This window comes from Furipterus horrens, unplaced genomic scaffold (assembly GCF_987537825.1).
Source record: "Furipterus horrens unplaced genomic scaffold, mFurHor1.1.pri manual_scaffold_4, whole genome shotgun sequence".
Taxonomy (NCBI): Eukaryota; Metazoa; Chordata; class Mammalia; order Chiroptera; family Furipteridae; genus Furipterus; species Furipterus horrens.
The window spans coordinates 10,810,202-10,829,303 of record NW_028327174.1 but is presented as its reverse complement, the minus strand read 5'-3'; the positions used below and the strand labels follow the sequence as shown (position 1 = coordinate 10,829,303).

Genomic DNA, 19,102 nt, shown 5'->3' with positions numbered 1-19,102 from the left:
GGTAGGGCCGCTTACCCAGGAACTCCATGCATTTTCTTAATTCCATTTTTCTAGGTAGAGGACTGTGGAAATATTGATAATTTAACAACAACAAAAAAATACTCTCTATGTGCCAGGCACTGTGCTAGACCCTTTTACAGGTAATGACTTGAGTAAAATCACAAGCCACCCTGTGCGGCATGCATCACTTTGATTCTATTTTACAGATGGGAACTGAAGCTGGAAAGGAGAAAGTTACACAGCAGAGGAGGCACTCAAAGAGTTTTGTCAGATACAAGGACCTACCCCTCCCTAGAGAGTTTTCAAGAGAGCGGGTGAGTGCTGGGTAGAGGAGGGAGGAGAGAGGGGGGGTGAGGAAGTTTTGGGGCCGAGTTCTGGACCCCATTTCGGGGGATCCCTTGTTTCCTTGGTAGGTTTCCTTTCTGCTCCTGCGCAGCTGCCCTGCAGAGCCCCTGGCTCCCTACACCTGACCTTGGCTCCCTACACCTGACCTTGGCTCCTGCTTTGTGGCTCAGGACAGATCATCTTGCTGGGCTTTGCCAAGGACATGAATAAAACAGCCCCGGTGATTGTAGCCACACAAAGGTAGACAAGGAAATTGTTCTGATTTAAAAAACCAGAAACCTGCTCTCCAGCTGGAGCCCGATTCCTGATCTTCTGACCCCCAAGAGCATAGGCTAAGATTTATTTTCTTCCATTTACTGGATGAATTTCAGCCTCATAGACAATCCCTCCCTCCAGCCTCATTTACCTGCTGTTGTTTTTAACCTCAAAAAAAATGTCATGGCAACAAAGTTCAGGGGAAGGATCACAGTGTCAGGAATCAGACACCAGCTCGCATCCCAACTCTGCTGTTTGCTAGAACTTTGACTTTGAGCAGGGTTCTTGAAGTTAGCTTCCTCATCTATGAAGGCAGGAGAATTGGGAATGAATTAAAAGATACAATAGAAGACTTACAAATGCATTATATTACATGGGAATTCATGTTTTTTTGGAGGAAGTTTGAGGCAGAAGCAAGAGAGATGCCATTCTTTTCTCCCAGGAAGGAGAGTGGAAGACAAGGAACAGTGTTCAAACTGAGGGAACAGACAGTGCAAAGCCTAAGAACAGATGAATTTCAGGAGAGCGGGATCATAGACTATGGGGATGGGATTAGGAGGAAGTAAATTAAGGCTGCAGAGCTCAGGCTAATCCACATAGTTCAAAGCCATGTAAAGGCTTGGTGCATTACCAGAAGAGAACTGAGGCACTGAAGGGTTTTAAGCAAGACAGTAACAGGACTTGTTCATGTTTTATAACCACTTTGCTGGGGTAAAGAATATCTTGCAGAGCATCAAGGCTGGAGACAGCCCAGTTAAGAGGCTGGTGAAGAGCCCACTTGGTGGAGTGGCAGGCTTGACTAGGGAGAAGGAGGTGGGTATAGGGAAAAGGAGACGGTGCCATTTGCTTGTTCTGCGGCCTCAGACAGGCTCCTTAACCTCCCTGAGCCTCAGGGTTTTTCCTATCATTCATGGAGGATAATAACAGTATCCTCACCCCAGAGGGGCCACATGCTGAGCACGGGTAAGATGCCAGCCCCGGTTATCACCATTAATGGTGGAAAGAGTGGTTCTGGAAACATCACAGACATACTCAGGCAATGCGGCTGTGACAAATGACACAGAGAACTCCAGTTCTTTCTCATATCCAGCCTCCTAAATATAACACCTGAAGGGAGTGAGGACAAGGGGAGGTTCTTTTCACAAATGAAATCCTGGCTGGAAGGTCCAGATGGTTCCGGTGAGGAAGAGCAGAAAGGTGGGCAGAGTGTTTGTCTAAAGAGTCCATGTGTCTGCCTGATGGGCTCTCGTGAGAGTCAGGACACCCACCAACAGCCTGTGTACAAAAGGTGGCAGGTGGGGCGGGCAGGTGGGAGCCCTTTCGAGGAGGGTCAAGGAACAAAGCTTAAAAAGCCACTCAGGCTGGCAGCAAGGCTATTTTTAGTTTGGTACCAGAAGCCCACAGAAGAGGTATAACCTGTATCCAGGTCCTCCTTGCTTCTGTCTTCCCTGCCAGGAAAATTAATCATTGAGTCAGGATGGTAGGAGCTAAAATCGCTTAGAGAAAAAAACGATCCAACAGAGAGGCAAAGACGCTGAGAGAGTGTCTTGCTCTGTTAAACACACTCAGGTCTCATCGCTCAGGCAAATGGCATGTGAGGAGTCGCTTCAAAATGAGCATATTTGTATTGTTTTTGCTGGTTTTAAAGGAATGTCTACTCAATTATAAAACTCCCAGACTATCTGAGGGGCCTATTTTGAGCACTAACTTCATGGCAGGAGCTTGGCATAGTGCTGTATGTGCTTTTATGTCATGTAATTATCACCCTGAACGTATGGTGTAGGTAGTATTATTCACCCATTTTACAGCTGACGAAACTGAGGCCAAGCGGGGACCAGTGAGCTGCCCAGAATCACACAGCTAGTTGCATGAGTTGCTAGTTTGGGGAAGCTCCTTAACCTGCCTAAGCCTCGTTCTTCTTCCGTTGTTTAGGAAGGATAATCATCAGACTATGTGCTCAGATGCTGGTTCAAAACCTGGTTCTGCAAATGACTAACTGCATGTCTTTGGGAAAATTGCATGATCACGTGCCCCAGGGCCTCTTTCACAAAGTGGGCATATTAATATAATAGTATCTGCCGAGGTTGTGAGGATACAATTAGCTAACACACGTTAAAGGCGCCTGGTATAATTATTGGCAGCAGTAGTGTGTTTATGCTATTTTTCTAGGACACTCATCCTGGCCAGGTTCCTTACACGGACAAAAAAGGGTTTTCAAGGGCAGGCAGGTCTAGTCTAAGGATGAAACACTCAGCACCGTGCCTGGAAAATAATAAGTACTTGTGTACCGCTATCATGATTTATAAGTTTTTATTTATAAATCATGGTTATTTTCCACTTCTTCATACATTATTGTGCCTGAACTCTCATGCTGCAGAGTTTCATGTGTATCCTTCCATACCTTTGAAACAACCACATAAACTTGTTTCTGTGTGATTTTCACTTTTAACTATGGGTTAAATATGGTGGGTATGGATTCTGGCTTTGGCACGTAGCAAGTGCATGACATTCAAAAGGCTGCTTACCTTGTCCAAACCTTAGTTTTCTCATCTGCAAAATGGGGATAATACTACTCATCTTATACACTGGTGGTAAGCACCACAGGTAGTCCTGCTTAAATCTTGAGTTAACAGATGTGGGACAAATGACACGTATTGTACCCTTGGTTATAGATACTATACATACTTTTCTCAGGTTATCTCCCCCCTCCCTTTGTTTTTTAAACAAAGGGACCTTAAATTGTTTGACTAGCTTTGGGGATCTTGGAGGTATTGAGTCTGGATTCCTGGGGATACAGGGAAATGTTTTTTATTTTCAAATAGGGGACAAAAATGGAAGTCATGAAGTACAGTTGGTGAACTTGGCAATTCTGGGAGCATTTCTAGAAAAGAATGCCAAAAAGATGGCGCATGAGGACTTGCAGGGATTACAAAAAGGCACCAGAGGTTTATTAAGATCCAATCATACCAAACTCACTTTCTTTGTTGGTTTGCTTATACATGAATGAGTGACAGGATTGCTAGATTGTGGATTTAGTTTGATATTTACCAGAATCTCAATACATCTTCATGAGCAAATGACAAAATATGGAAGCGTTATTGCCGTGTGGAATCATAACTGAACGGCTACGTCCTCAGAATGCTGAGTAATGGATTGATGTCAGCCTGGAAAAACAGTCTCTGTGAAGGAGTTCTGGCTTTGATCTTGTCCAGTTCAACATTTTTATCAGTTTCATATGACAGCATCAATGGCTCTCTAATCAAATCTGAGGATGCCCCAAGGCTGAGAGGAAGAACACATGGATTGCATAATAGAATCAAGATTCATAAAACTATCAATAGCCTGGCATGAAGGGAAAAAAATAACAAGTTGAATTGTGCTTGAAATAAATCTAAAGCCCTGCCTCTAGAGCCCCACACCGTAGCGGGGGTGAGTGAGAGGGATGGCTTAATAGCAGGCTCTCGGACAAAAGACTAAGGTCTTGTCTTTATTGTAAACAAGCTCAGACTGTTGGATCCTACTCAACTGTCAAAATAATGAATGACACTTGGGGTTGCACTTACAACATTTTTTATAGAATAATGCTAGGCACATAGAATATGCTCAGGCAGATACTATTTAAAATAATGCATGATTTAATGTTCTTTTTTTTCCTGGAACACTATGTTGAGTTATTCACGCATTTATTCAGTACATATTTTTGAAGAACTAGAGCTGGGCCCTGGGTAAGCACTGAGTATGCATCAGTCAACAAAATGAACAACATCTCCACCATGAGGGAACGGAAACACCTAGTGAGCAACCCACGCGTACGAGACCGTGTTGACGCTGTAAAGATGCTTACAGTTCCTGCCTTCAAACGTTTGTTAAAGAAACAGGTATGAACATATAAACACAGCCCAGAGGTGTCGCATGCCATTGCAGCTTCAGAAAGAGGAGGGGATCTGAGAAGGGTACGGTCACTCATTAGACAGGGGGTCTGAGAAAGAGTCACAGTAGCTGGGACATAGGTGGGTGGTTTCATGTGTGTGTGAAAAGCAGGTATTTGTTCATTCTTGGTTCCCACCTTAATGAATATGTCCTAAGACAACTGGAATTGTGGGTAAACCTGAAACCTGTACCATACACAGTAATAGAGAAGGGACTTGGGTTTTTTAAAACTGAAGATGATAAATCCTAGGGGTGGCGCCTGCTTAGTGGGTAGGGAATATGGGCAGTATTCTGTAGAATGAAGAATGGTCTTGTAATGGGTGGCCACACAGATGGCTTTAGGATACAGCTGGATGTCTCAGGGAAGTAGGCTTAAGGTCACACAAGGACAGTCTTTCAGACAAAGCAGTTCATCAGGGAAGGGTGTATCTGTGAAGTGAGGGATTCCTTCTCATTTGAGGCATTCAGGCAGAAGCTGGAGAGACCCCTTTAAACATGTGATGAAGATGGATTCATTGGTTTGTGTTCTAGACTGAACGGCCTCTGAGGTCAGGTATATCCCTGAAATTCTCTTGTTGTCTAAACTCCCATATACTGCATTAAAATTTTTTTTTATCATGCATTGCTATTTTACTTTTTGTGTGTAAATCATTGTTTACTTCATTATGGACTTCCTGAGAGCCAGACTAAAGGGCTGGATAGCATACTAGAAAAATCATGGATTTGAAATTTGTTTCAATACCAAAAAGCATGTTTGTTGTGGGCAAGCTACTCACCTTCTCTGCAACTCAATTTCTACATCTATAAAATAAATGTGACAAAACGTATCCCATTGTGTCCCTGTAAGGATGAGATCCAGTGTGTGAGTCAAGCCTCTTGATCAGAGAAACACACAAATGGATGTACATTGAACGGTAATTATATTTCTTCCATCCTATGTACTTCTCTCCCTTTGCACTTGGTATTGAGAAATGTAGAGTTCAGTTCTGTCTCCAAGATACTTGTTGGGTGAAAGCCAAGTGCCCATTGAAATACAGTGGCCCAGCAAGTCAGAGACTCAGTGGTCACCGATTCGTTCCTCAAAGGGATGAGAGTTTTGCCCTGTGTTCTGGTTTGTTCGTTTTTTGTTTGTTTGTAGGTCTCTGTGCTCCTTCTTTGCTTTATTCCTTCTCTGGCTCTTAAGCGTTCTTCTCTGAAGGCCTGAAGATGCTTGTGTGTAGGTCAGTGGATCCTGAGCACCCTCTAGAGATAATAGAGGGATTTGTCCTGAGAGAAGATAGATTTTTCTCATGCAGTCGCTGGTACAAGTGACATGTGCCAGGAGCAAGTGAGGTGGAGGAAGGGAACCAGCAAGGGAGGCTCAACTTTTCTTAATGCACGCCTTCCTGGCAATGCTCCTGTCTGGCTGCCTTCTCTTAGATATCCAATCTCCAGGTAGAGCTGAATCCAGTGAACTACCCAGGATTCAGAAAAAGGACTCCCTTCTATTTCTGAACACACGTAGCTCATTGAGACTTTGTCCAATGAGGCCATAACTGAAACTCTAGTGAAATCTGAATAGGCCATTAGCTCAGGTCTAGCGTTAAACTTACCAAACATGGTGCCTGCATGATCTCCTCTGACCACCCAGGCAACATGTGCTGCTCAGTCATCAGAAAGGAGGCAAGATCTTATTCCAGCACAATTAACCACAGAAAAAATGTTTTAATTATAAAGTGTATCTTCCAATATTTCACCTCCACTTCTTTTTCCTATCCAACTCCTGTCCCTGGATAAAGTTAAAGAACAATTTTCCTCTTGCAAATATAGAAGCAGAGACAACATGGGAAAGAGGGGACAAGGGTGGGTTGTAATGAGGAGGGTAAGATCATTTTAGGATTGTTACCCCTTGGACAAAGGGCAAAGGTTATTGACAGACTAACTAAAAAATCAGAACACATATGTCCCTTTCTGAAGAAAAGGATGAAATAGATTTCTTAAAGCCACAGAGTGAGATGTTAGGAGATAGAATCAGAACTTCTGACATTCAAGCTCATAGCTGTTGCAGCAGGGCCATTAACTTCAACTCAGATACGCCTATAATGTACACCAACTTATTGAACAATTAGAATTTTCGGGGATCTGTGATAAGTGTGCCTTATTTAAAATTCTCATAAAAGTGTCACAATAGTTTTGAAAGATCTATTTTATTATCTTCATTTTGTAGAAGAGAAGACTGAGACCCATGGCTCACTACTGGTAAGAGACATGCCCGGATTTGAACCCATATCTTTCTGATTCTTACAACTTCACTTTAATCACTATGATGCACTGAATGTATACTGTATTAGGCATTTCAGGCCATGATAAGAAGTGGGTAACAGAAGCCATGCTCTCAAAAGAGCATAAATACCATTTAAGGGATTTCAGTGTTTTGAAGAAGGGAGATTAGTTTGAACCACTGAATAGGTGGTTTCTATAGAGGAAGAGCGAGTGGAAAGGGCAAGAGATAATGCTAATAACAGCATTATTTAGCCACGAAAAGAAGGGAATCCTGCCATTTACAACAACGTGAATGAAAGTTTGAGTGCTTTATGCTCAGTGAGGTAAGTCAGACAGAGAAAGACAAATGCTGTATAATATCGCTTATATGAATAGTCAGAAGACGAATAAGGCCTGCAGATGAAATGTACAATATTGCAATTACAGTCAACAATACTGTATCATATACTTCAAAGTTGTTCAGAGACTCGGTCTGATAACTATGTGATGTGATGGAGCTGTTAACTAACGCCATGGTGGTAATTGTATCAAAACAACACACTGTACACCTTCAACTTAAACAGTGTTATGTGTCAATTACATCTGAATTTAAAAAGTACCCATAATGAGAGCATGGGAGGTGGACCATACTGCTCCTTCTGCTGAGAGCAGTTAATCTTGGAGATTAAAAAACCTTGGCCGTTAGAATAATTAGAATACTTAATCTGATGAGAATAAAAAGTCTGGGCCTCCCACTAAATACTTATAGAAATATGTTTGTTTATTCTACATAAAATGTGCCTGAAGACGTCAGAGAGATACTAAGGTAGAGAGAGCTCAGGGAGTCCATATCATAGAAAGAAACGAAAGCCAGAGAGATGAGATCAAAATTTGGTACAATTTTACTTTTTAAAGTATTTGATGATTTAAATGTGGCGGCTGAAGGGCTGAATGCCTCAGCAGCATCACCCCCTGAATCGTAGGGACAAAAACTGGGATTTGGTGACCACAAAAGTGGAGACTTCTGGTAAATATGCCAGGCTTTCCACAGTTACATGCTAGGACCAGAGGCGAGCAAAAAGGAGACCAACTCTCCTCAACACTGGAGCCAACTTGGAAAGAGCGCAGTAAATGGCTGGATTAAGAAGCTCTTGCTCTGCTGTGCTACACCGGGGTCAGCCTGTCAATACCCAGTGTTGTGGTTGGAATGGCCCTGTGGTTCTTATTATGGATTACACAACGCCCTTCAGCAATAACTGCCAGGAAACTTGGAGGGAAAAAAAAAAAAGATTTATTACTTTCAGGACCTGAAAATTACACGGCACACCTGGCGCGCCATGGTGAGGTCACAGCTAGAGAATTTAGCAGGCAAAATAGAACTTAGAAAAACAGAGTTTTATGCTGGGGGGGGGGCAGTTGGAAGTGGGGCAGAAAGAGAGGCTCCACCTTTCCCCTCCTCAAAGTCAGATTTTTTTATTTGTCCCACTTCAAGCACATCTCCTTTCCCACTCCTTCATTGAAATTCAGAGTGGGCTGCGCAGCGGTCTCATTTGTTCCTCGGGGGGGATGATTAGTCTTAGCTCCCAAGAGGATGATTGCTGAAAATATCTAACATCAAAATGAGCCTTTCTTCCTCGATGGGTGGACAGCGCCATCTAGTGTTCCAAAGGGGAACATCCTTGCAACGACCCTTTCCTTTGACTCCTCAAGATGCGTCTCTACTGCGCAATCAATTCCCAGGTGTGCCGACGATATCTATTTATCGGCTACGGTTGTGAAAGCTTCCACGGTTCTCAATGCTTGTAACTGGGGGATGGAGAGGTTGTTTATATGGAGGAGAGAACAGCCCGAGAGGAAGCTGGAAAAGTAAGCAGAGGGCGTGAAATGCATGCGAAGGTGAGACCCACGTGGAACTGCTCATTATTTCCCCCCAGCATCTCAGCCGTGACTTAGTCCCTGCTGTTTCCTTCCTCCACAGTGCTTCCCCCATCCACTCTGCTTACCAGTGCTGACTTCTCTTGGGAGATTTAGCTGAAGCATCCCCTTCTTTATGAACCCCTTCCTGATCCCCACTCCCTGCTGTTCCTTGATCGAATCAAATATTTCTTTCTGCCCCTCCCATGCCCTCTTCCCTTAACACTTGCATGCAGTCTTAATGTTTATATATTTGTCTCGCATGTAGACTCTGGGTCCTGGAGTCTAACAGACCACGTCTTATTATTCTTTATGTTCCTGAGGTTTAGCAGGGGATCTCGCAATTAATATTACCGGGTCCATGAATGAATGCAGGAACAAATGAACAAGTGAAAAAAATTAGATTAAAAGCCCCGAGGGCAGGAAAAATCAGTGCCATTAGGAAAGAGGGAGGACATACTGAAACCGTGAGGCTGGAGAGAGATGAAGGCTAACCGGGAGTGATGCTGAGTGGTAGGAAGGTGACTCATTTCAGTGCCAGAGAAAGAGCTATTTGTGTAACACTAAAATTAATATAATAATGATCATTATCCTCATTATTTCAGAAGCACCAGATGGCCACAGAATAGTTTATGTTGGGATTAAAGAGCTGGGATTAAAGATCACTAGAACATTAGAGAGGATTCTAACTTTGCATTTCATGAAAATGTAAGGTTTCTTGCTTGAAACTGTCTCCTTGAATGGACTCCCCAGCCTCCCAAGCTGGAAAGCCTTTCCCTAGTTCCTAACACCTAAGTTATCATCAGGGCCAAACGCTGTTACCCTAGAAATGTCTCTTAAATCCAGCAGCTCCTGTCCACACACACAGCCAGCATCCTAGTTACTTCCTCATCATTTGTCATTGAGATAATTGACAAGCTCCCTTTTTTATGGCCTCAATTTCCCCTTTTCCAATCTATCATCCGTTCCCAGATCACTCTGCTAGAGTGATTCTTCTAAAACACAGATGTTATTGCGACACTCCCCAGGAGAATATTCTCAGTTGTCTAAGAGATAAAATAAAGCCCAGATTCCTTGGGGGTGGCAAAAAGGACTTTCACAATCCCTGTATCTTAGCCTCAGTGCCCCCCCCCCTCAGCAATGCTGGATGTCATCCTGAGTTCAAGGGCTCCCCGAACCAGTCAGGCCCTTCCTTTCCCACCTCCAACACTCACTTCTCCATGCCTCTACTGCGGGTATCCCTGAGTCCCTTTTTAAAGAAGACTAAATCAGGGCCTTCCAACCAGATCCAGCTGTGGGAAGAGATTTCCCCAACTTCTCACAGCAGACGCGTGTGACTTCTTCATAAGCGTGTCCCGCTGTGCATTGTTTACACCCTTATTCACATATTCTTCTTTTATAAATTGAATTGATGGGGGTGACATTGGTTAATAAAAGTATGTAGGATTTAAGTGTATAGTTCAATAATACATCATCTGTGTACCGCATTGTGCGTTCGCCACCCCAAGTCAAGGTTCCTTCCACCGCCATTTGCCCACCTTTACCCTCTCCTACCTCCCCCACCGCCCTTTCCCTCTGGTAATCGCCACACTGCTGTCTGTGTCTGTGAGGACTTTTTATTCTTTTAATCCATTTACCTTTTTTACCTGCCCCTCCTCCCCTCTGAGAGCTGTCAGTCTGTGCTCTGTTATCTATGAGTCTGTTTCTGTTTTGTTAGCTTATTTTATTCACTAGATTCCATATATAAGTGAAATCATATGGTGCTTGTCTTTCTCTGACTGGCTTATGTCACTTAGCATCATGTTCTCCAGGTCCATCCATGCTGTCCCAGAGGGAAAATTTCCTTCTTTTTTTATTTTTTATTTCATTTTTTTTTTACGGCTGAGTACTGTCCCATTGTGTAAGTGTTGTTTTATCCACTCATGTACTTATGGACACGTGCAGTTTCCAAATCCTGGCGACTGTAAATAATGCTGCAGTGAACATAGGGGAGAATGTATTCTTTCACGTTAGTGTTTTGGGTTTCTTTTCATATATTCTCAGAAGTGGAATGACTGGTTCTTAAGGCACTTCCATTTTTAATATGTAGAGGTAACTTCATACTGCTCTGCAGAGGGGCTGCACCAGTCTGCATTCCCACCAACTGTGCATGATGGTCCCCTTTCTCCACATCCTCACCAGCACTTGTTGTTTGTTGATTTATTTATGATGGCCATTCTGACAGGTGTGAGGTGATATCTCACTGTGGTTTTAATTTGCATTTCTCTGATGATTAGTGACATTGGGCATTTTTTTCATATGTCTGTTGGCCATCTGCTTGTCCTCTTTGAAGAAGTGTCTATTCAGGTCCTTGGACAATTTTTTAATTGGATTGTTTGTTTTTTGATGTTGAGTTTTATAAGTTCTTTGTAAATTTTGGATATTAACCCCTTATCAGATGTATCATTGGCAAATATGTTCTTCCTTCCATTCAATGGGTTTCATCTTATTTTGTTGATGGTTTCCTTTGCTGTGCAAAACCTTTTTAAGTTGACATAGTCCTATTTGTTTATTTTTCTTTTGTTTCTCTTGCCCAAGGAGATATATATGCAGAAATATTGCTCTGAGTAATGTCTGAGATTTTACTGCCCATGTTTTCTTCTACTATTTTTGTTTTTGAGTCTTATTTTAGTTTTTAATCCATTTTGCATTTATTCTTGTATATGGTGTATAGTTTCATTTTTTACATGTATCTGTCCAATTTTCCCAACACCACTTATTGAATAAACTATTTTTAATCCATTGTATATTCCTGCCTCCTTTGTCACATATTAACTGACAATAAAGGCGTGGGTTTATTTCTGGGCTCCCTGTACTGTTCCACTGACCCATGGGTTTGCCCTTTCCTTCTCCAGAATGCTCTGAGTGTTCCAAAGCCCTCGAAAGATATGACGTTCCTGAGGGACAATCTCAGACCACAAGCAGTGTTCTGAGACCTCATTATCTCCCACCTGGACCATCGTGGGAGCGTCCTCATCAACCCCCCATCTGCAGGTCCTTTCTTTCCCATGCGTCTTATACTAGGTTCATAGTCCTGAACCAGAACACTCCTAACAGCTCTCCTTGAAGCAGAACTTCTTGATTAATTTCTTGAATATTTATTCATTTGTCTAAAATTCAAGGCACTGTCACTTACGTACATGCCAATGACACTAAATGTCCACTGCGCATACCTTGTCTTTTTTCTCTGCCTGTGACTCCATGAATGCTATTCTCTCTGCCTGGAATGCCCTTCCCTCAGACCCCTGTGTGCACAAATCCCACCCATCCTCCAAGACCCAGTTCACAGATCAGTTTCAAGTCTTCCCTGGTCCCAGTGTTTGCAAGGGATACCTCCCCTCTTCCAAAACACCCGTAGCACCCTAGCTTCTCCATTCGGGGCACTTCCATTTCATCACCTCGCTGTCCACACATGCCATGAGCTCCTTGGGAAAGGGGTTCAAGATAACCAATAGCTATAATGTACTGGATGCTTCCTGTATATCAAGCACCGTGCGTATACAATTACATCCATTTGCTCATATGATCCTTTTACAAGCAGCCTAAGGGGGGAGGTTCTATTAGCAACATTTTACAAAGGAGAACAGTGAGATTTGGAAAGAGTTAGAAACTTAGCCAAGGTTACACAATGTCGCAGAGATAGCCACTGTCTGCCAAAATTCATGTTTCCACTGACATAATATAGTGGTGGTTTGGAAGCAGTTACCCAGCCCGTGGCTATTTCCCAGCATGCCTTTCTCCCAAGTGGGACCAACAGAATGACAGTGGACGTGATGGAGGCTACCTCCAGGCAAAGGCATGTAAGAAGCAGGTGTGTCTTCCACCCTCTCTGCCTTTATGTATTGCCTGGAGGACTCTAAGGAAGGCCCAGGAAATGGAAGCGTCCCAAGTCTCTCTCTCTCTCTCACTACACCTGCCAACCAGAAATATCCACACACAACTATCACACACATGAGGAAAATGTGTTAAACCACTGACATGTGAGAGGCTATACAACAGCTGGCGTTATTGTAACTAATTCAAATGTTGGTAAGGAGGGAGCGAACTCAAATTCAAACCCAGGAAAGGAATCTTAGAGGCTATTGGTTTTGACTGAAGGACTAATGTGAAGACATGAACCTCTGTTTATAAGACCCCAAGCCTGCCCTTTTAATCACCAAAGGCCAGTGTTGTCCCATATACCATTGGCAAAGATCCACCTTTGCAAGGATTCCCTGATGTACTTGTAACAGATGGAGTCGTAGCTCCTCACCCCAGATTTTATGAATTAACATCTCTAGTATTTGTGAAATACTAGACACTTGCTCCATCAACCGTCTCCCCAGGAGAAGTGGGTGTGTGCAAAATGCTGAGAAACTCTTCTTTAAGCTCACTGTCGCCTTACAAATAGTTAGAACAGGGCTTTATGCAGAGTGGGGACCCAAAAGCATCGCATAAGTCAGTGAAAGGGAACCCAGACTTTCCTTGTCTTCTGGATTCCAAATCCAGGGCTGTTGCCCTGAACCCCATTAGACAGCACCCTTAAGGGGTCCTTCTTAGGTAAGGAAAGCATTAAATCATCCAAAATGGCCCTCTGCTGTTCTTGATTCCGAAGACTCTATTTCAAGCAGCCAGGACTCAGAGGCCATGCCCGCTGGACTTACTGCCCAGCCTGCCCACGGAGCAGGTAATCAGTCTGAAGCTTACAGCAGCAGTCAAGGCCAAACTCCCCACTGTCCCCAGGGCACCGTTTGTTCCCAATAATATCTTTCATAAAGGACCTCGAGTCCTTCCCCTCAAATCACTGTAGTCCTGAGAGGAGAAAAAACTTAGAAATTACTTTCTAATAAAAATCCACCGTCACCTTCATTTTTGTTGAAGCATGCCCCACGGGCTGACAACAGCTGGGGTCGTCCAGCTGATGGGGAATTTGATTCAGTCCTGAATGCCGCTGCGGTGGACTCTGGGGGGAACTGCTAACTCTTGTAAAGGAAGGAGACAAAGAAGGGCCATCTGTGGATTTGTGAGGTCACACCCAGCTCAGGCAGCATGGAATTTACAGAGGTCGTTGCCAGCTCAAGACATTTTCTCCAAAGAACCATTTCTCGAGGGAGAGCTATTATGCTAACATTGTTGTTGGAAGCTCAGAGGTCAGGTTATAAAAAAATATATATATATTTGTCTGCCATTCTGTCAACTTACTTTTTGTTTTGTTTTAACTGTTGTTTAAAAGATGGAAAAATAGCACAACAAATAAAAAGGCTAAAGAAAGCAAGCCACGGCAGTGGAGGGTCCGCATAGAGGAAGTGAGCAGAGTAAATACAGGGATGGATCAAAGGACTTGGTAAACTGAAAGGGAGAGAAAATTTAGGTCCTGCCTCCTTCCTTTTTCATTTAAAGAGAGCGTGGGCCTTCCTGACACCCCCCCCCCCCCCGCCCTCGCCCCAAATTGTCAGCGACCCGTTTTTTCTTTTTTCTCAGCCTGAAACCCTTACGGAGGGATAATCTTGGGAAGTTTTAAATAGTCTGATCACGGCGCTGAGGCCCTCCCTAGACTATGGTGAGTCTGGTGCTGCCGAGCGGAGGATGCAGCTACAGAAAAATAATCAATCTCTCGGTCTGGTACCTTTTAATGGCCCATGCTGGCTGCCCTCCGCCCTTTCCCACCATCTCCAGGGACAGCTTTCGGCTGAATCCTTCCTGCTCACTCGCTGAGAAATACAACTGCGTGTAATCCCTTGCTATTTAGGGGACAGAGATTCAACCTTGCATGGGTAGAGCATGGCTAGACTCTGATGCGCCTGGGTCTGTCTCTCACTCCCATAGGAAGGAAACTCTGAAAACCCGGAAGGTCAGGGGGTACTTCCCATGGGACCCCCGGGTCCCACTCCTACCACACACACCTGAAAGCAGAAGTACAGGACATCTTCCTACCATTAAGAAACATGAAAATCAGAAGGTACATTTATGTTCTGCTCAATACTTTGCCCTTTTTTAAAAAGAGGGAAGAACAAAAAGGAATTCCTCAGAAAGGCTATTTCCATACACAATTCTGAGGCAAATATTATGCTGTTTACATTTTTAGCAAAGTCAATTATAAACATCCAGGGGAAATGGCTGTACCATCTCTTCTTCTACCTTCTTCACCCACTCTTCCTTGACAGTCTTGATATTCTTCTGCAAGGGGATACCTGCTGAATAAAGTGCAGGACATCGGTTCGAAGTCACATTTTGCTTCTTTTTTGCATTGGAAAATGCTAATTATAAAAAAGTGAGGATAGTTGGATGTAGTCCCACCTGTTTATTTTTGTTTTTTGTTGCCTTAGGTTTTGGTGTTGAAAACAAACAAACAAAAAAAATCATTGCCAAGACCCATGTCCCTTGTTTTCTTCTAGGACTTTTACAGTGTCAGGTCTAACATTCAAGTTTTCAACCCATTTTGAGTTGATTTTTTGTGTGTGGTGTAAGATAGGGATCCCGTTTCATTCTTCGGCAGGTAGATCTCCAGTTTCCTCAACACCATTTATTGAGGCGACTGTACTTTCCCCGTTAGGAATTCTTGGTACTTTTGTCTAAATTAATTGACCATGTATGTATACATGTGTTTATTTCTGGGTTCTTTACTTTTGAAGTATATTTTATTAATTATGCTGTTACAGTTGTCCCAATTTTCCCCCTTCCCCTCCTCTGCCCAGTACCCTCTTCCCTCCAGCAATTTCACCCCCCTAGTTCATGTCCACAATTGTGCATGTATGTTTTTTGGCTTCACCCTTTCCTATACCATTCTTAATATCCCCCTGTCTGTCTTGTTTCTACCAGTTATGCTTCTTAATCCCTGCACCATTTCCCCATTTCTCCCCTTTCCCCCTCCCAACTGATAGCCCTCCAAATGATCCCCATACCTATGATTCTGTTTCTATTCTGGTTTGCTTAGTTGGATTTTGTTTTTATTTTTTAGATTCAGTTGTTGATAGTTGTGAGTTTGTTGTCATTTTAGTGTTCATAGTTTTGATCTTCTTTTTCTTAAGTAAGTCCCTTTGACATTTCATATAATAAGGGCTTGGTGATGATGAACTCCTTTAGCTTTACATTGCCTGGGAAGCACTTCATCTGCCCTTCCATTCTAAATGATAGCTTTGCTGGATAGAGTAAACTTGGTTGTAGGCCCTTGCTTTTCATCACATTGAATACTTCTTGCCAGTCCCTTCTTGCCTGCAAAGTTTCTTTTGAGAAATCAGCTGACAGTCTTATAGTTAATCCTTTATAGGTAACACTCTTCTTTTCTCTTGCTGCTTTTAAGATTCTCTCATCTTGAACCTTTGGCATTTTACTTATGATGTGTCTTGGTGTGGTCCTCTTTGGGTCTAGCTTGTTTGGGACTCTCTGTGCTTCCTGGACTTGTATGTCTATTTCCTTTGCCAGCTTAGTAAGTTTTCCTTCATTATTTTTTCAAATAATTTTTAAATTTCTTGATCTTCATCTTCTCCTTCTGGCACCGCTATGATTCGGTTGTTGGTGTGTTTAAAGTTGTCCCAGAGGCTCCTAAACATCTCCTCGTTTTTGTTTGTTTTGTTTTTGTTTTAGTTTTCGCTTCCTGTTTCTTCTTTCTGTTCTGGTTGAATGTTTATTTCTTCCTTTATTCCAAATCATTGATTTAAATTGCAGCTTCCTTCCCTTCACTGTTGGTTCCCCATATATTTTTCTTTATTTCAATTTATGTAACCTTCATTTATTCCTTTATTTGTTTATTTATTTTACCATACTCTATGAGTTCTCTGAGCATTTTTATCACCACTGTTTTGAACTCTGCATCTGTTAGGTTGGCTATCTCCATTTCGTTTAGTTTTTTTTTCTGGGGTTTTGTTCTGTTCTTTCATTTGGGCCATATTTCTTTGCTTCCTCAATTTGGCAGCCTCCCTGTGTTTGTTTCTGTGTATTAGGTAGTTCTGCTTTGACTAACTGTCTTAGTAGCATGGCTTATGTAGCAGAGGAACCTGTAAATTGTGTGGGGCAGAGCCTTAGGTAATTGCTAGGACGAGGTCACCTGCTTCACCGATTTGTGGTTCTATTTGTTGGGGCAGGAGGTTTACAGAGGGGACAATGCCACTGTCTGGCTTCTGGCAATTTTCCCAGTACTCAGCCCATTTCCAGTCACTTCACCCACTTTCCATATGCAATTGGTGCCTTTCAGTTGCTGCCCTGGGGTTTGTGTATATTCTAAGACCACGCAGGCCCTTTAAGTGACAAAAACCTGGCCATTGCTTCTGCCACCACAACCATCACTGGTTTTTACAGCCAGAGGTAATGGGGGTTTATCCTCCCACTAGAACCCTGGGCTGTGCAGTCTGGCCTGGGGCTGGGATTGCTCACTCCCAGAGTATCCCTCCTGATTTTTATGTGATCGTGGGACTGTCCATTCCATGGCTGCCACCACTGCCTCTCTGTCCCATCTCTGTGATCCCGCCCCTCCTACCCATCTGGATGAATGTGGCTTCTTTAAATCCTTGGTTACTGGACTTCCATACAGCTCAGTTTCCTGATGGTTCTGGTTGTTATTTATTTTTGAGATCTGGTTGGAATTCTTTCTATGGTTGTATAAGGAGATGCGGTGTGTCTACTTACACTTCCATTTTGACTGGAAGTCCTATTTCTGGGTTCTTTATTCTATTCCATAGATCTGTATTTGTTTTCTTTTTTCTCCCCAGTAACATACTGTTTGATTACTATAGTTTTGCAATATAGTTTGGAATCAGAAAGTGTGATGACTCCAGTTTTATTGTTTTTTCTCAAGATTGCTTTGGCTCTTTGGGGTCTTCTGTGATTTCATACAAATGTTAGGACTGTATTTTCTCTTTCTATGAAAAAATGCCATTAGAATTTTGACAGAAATTGTATTGAATCTGTAGCTCACTTTGGATAGTAGGGACATTTGAGTGACATTTCTGGTCTTTTTCCCCATAGGAGGCAAAATGACTTCTACTAGAATTTCTAAAGCAATTCACAGGTACTCATGTGACCCAGCCATGGGCCAGTGTCCTGTGTGATCACCATTTCAATCCATCGTCGTCGGCAGCCGTCCATCTCGAGAGACGATGGTGTAGCTTCTTAAGAGTCTATCTGCACTGCCGAGAATGGCTGTGCAGTCCGACTCGGGAGTGATACGGTATCTGTCTCCTCCCGTGTTGAATTGACGCTGGAGTGTCCTCTCCAGTGAAGCTGAAGCTACAGAGCCTGGGCAGGGTGATATGGAGGGTCTGCTGTTGCCCATGCAGCAGACCCCCCCTCTCTTCGCAGCTGAAGGGCCCAAGGGAAAGACGGAGTCAATACAGCTTGGCTTCAGGTGCGCCGCAGGAGTTGCCGGTGTTGACTACAACGTCAAACTGCCTTAGGGACTCTGGCTCTGGATTTTCTGTCGGGGTTTACTCCCTTAGCCTTTCCCCTGAAGAGGTATGCCGCAAGGCAGCGGAGGTTTTTTGGAGTCAGAGTTTTCCTTCTCTGATGTGCCCTGACTGGAAGATCGAACCAGCGACACTTAGCTCACAGGCCGACGCTCAATCCACTGAGCCAAACCAGCCAGCAATATACTAGCATAGTGGGTGCTCAAAAAGCTGTTGAAGGAATAGATAAGTGAATAACTTCCCTATGTGTGTAGACAGTATAGCTTCCATCCTGAGCCAAATTTGCCAAAATTTATTTATTCATATATTACCTTCACGATATCTTCCATACCTACGTTCTGTCAGTACTGTTATATTCTTGCTATTCTTTAAACTGACTCATGTTTTTCCTTAAGTGTTTTAAGTAAAAATTCGACTTTAAAGGGATGCTTTGTATTCTAAATAAAAAACAGTATCTCAGTGTCTTTATACTATAGTGAAGTGTTCAAACCTCACGCCACTGAAAACCATGGCCTGTGTTAACTCTTTTGCAAATGCCACATTTTGGGAAGCATTGTTCTAGGTCCTGGGGTCCACCATGACCTGAATCGAGATCCAGCCAGTTCCCTGGTGACAGCTGAATAATGCATTTGACCCCAATCTGCAGGCCTTGTCAAAGGCAGTACAGATGTGACACTACTTAGCAACAGGACAGGAGAGCCACTGTCTGGAAGAATTAGGAAAGGCAGGCCACAGGCTCACAGGCTGTCAACCCCTGTCAGAAGAACACAGCCTGGACTGTCAGCCAGAGGAAATGAATCAGAATAATTGTTCAGAGTCATTTGTTCAGAGGAGAAAGGGGAATTTTTTTTTTTCTTTTTGGAGGCAATGTTTAGGTGAACAGGGGGCCTGCTGCAGGGGCAAGTGCCTGCTAGGTCTCTTCCTAGAAACCTGGGTAATTCCATACTCCACACTTCCCAACAAAGTCCCCTCGACATCAGTTGTCAGGGCTGTCAAATGCC

At 43.3% G+C, this 19,102-nt stretch overlaps 1 protein-coding gene across 1 annotated transcript in view; it reads right to left on the bottom strand.

The window, feature by feature from the left end:
• Window positions 1–801: 801 nt before the first annotated feature.
• Window positions 802–19,102, bottom strand: part of LARGE1 (LARGE xylosyl- and glucuronyltransferase 1) — a 522,466-nt gene continuing 504,165 nt past the window's right edge. The window contains exon 15 of the mRNA XM_090272546.1: window positions 802–904. Within this exon, the coding sequence (XP_090128672.1) occupies window positions 824–904 (81 nt within the window). The 3' untranslated portion in view covers window positions 802–823. The remainder of the gene's footprint in view (window positions 905–19,102) is intronic.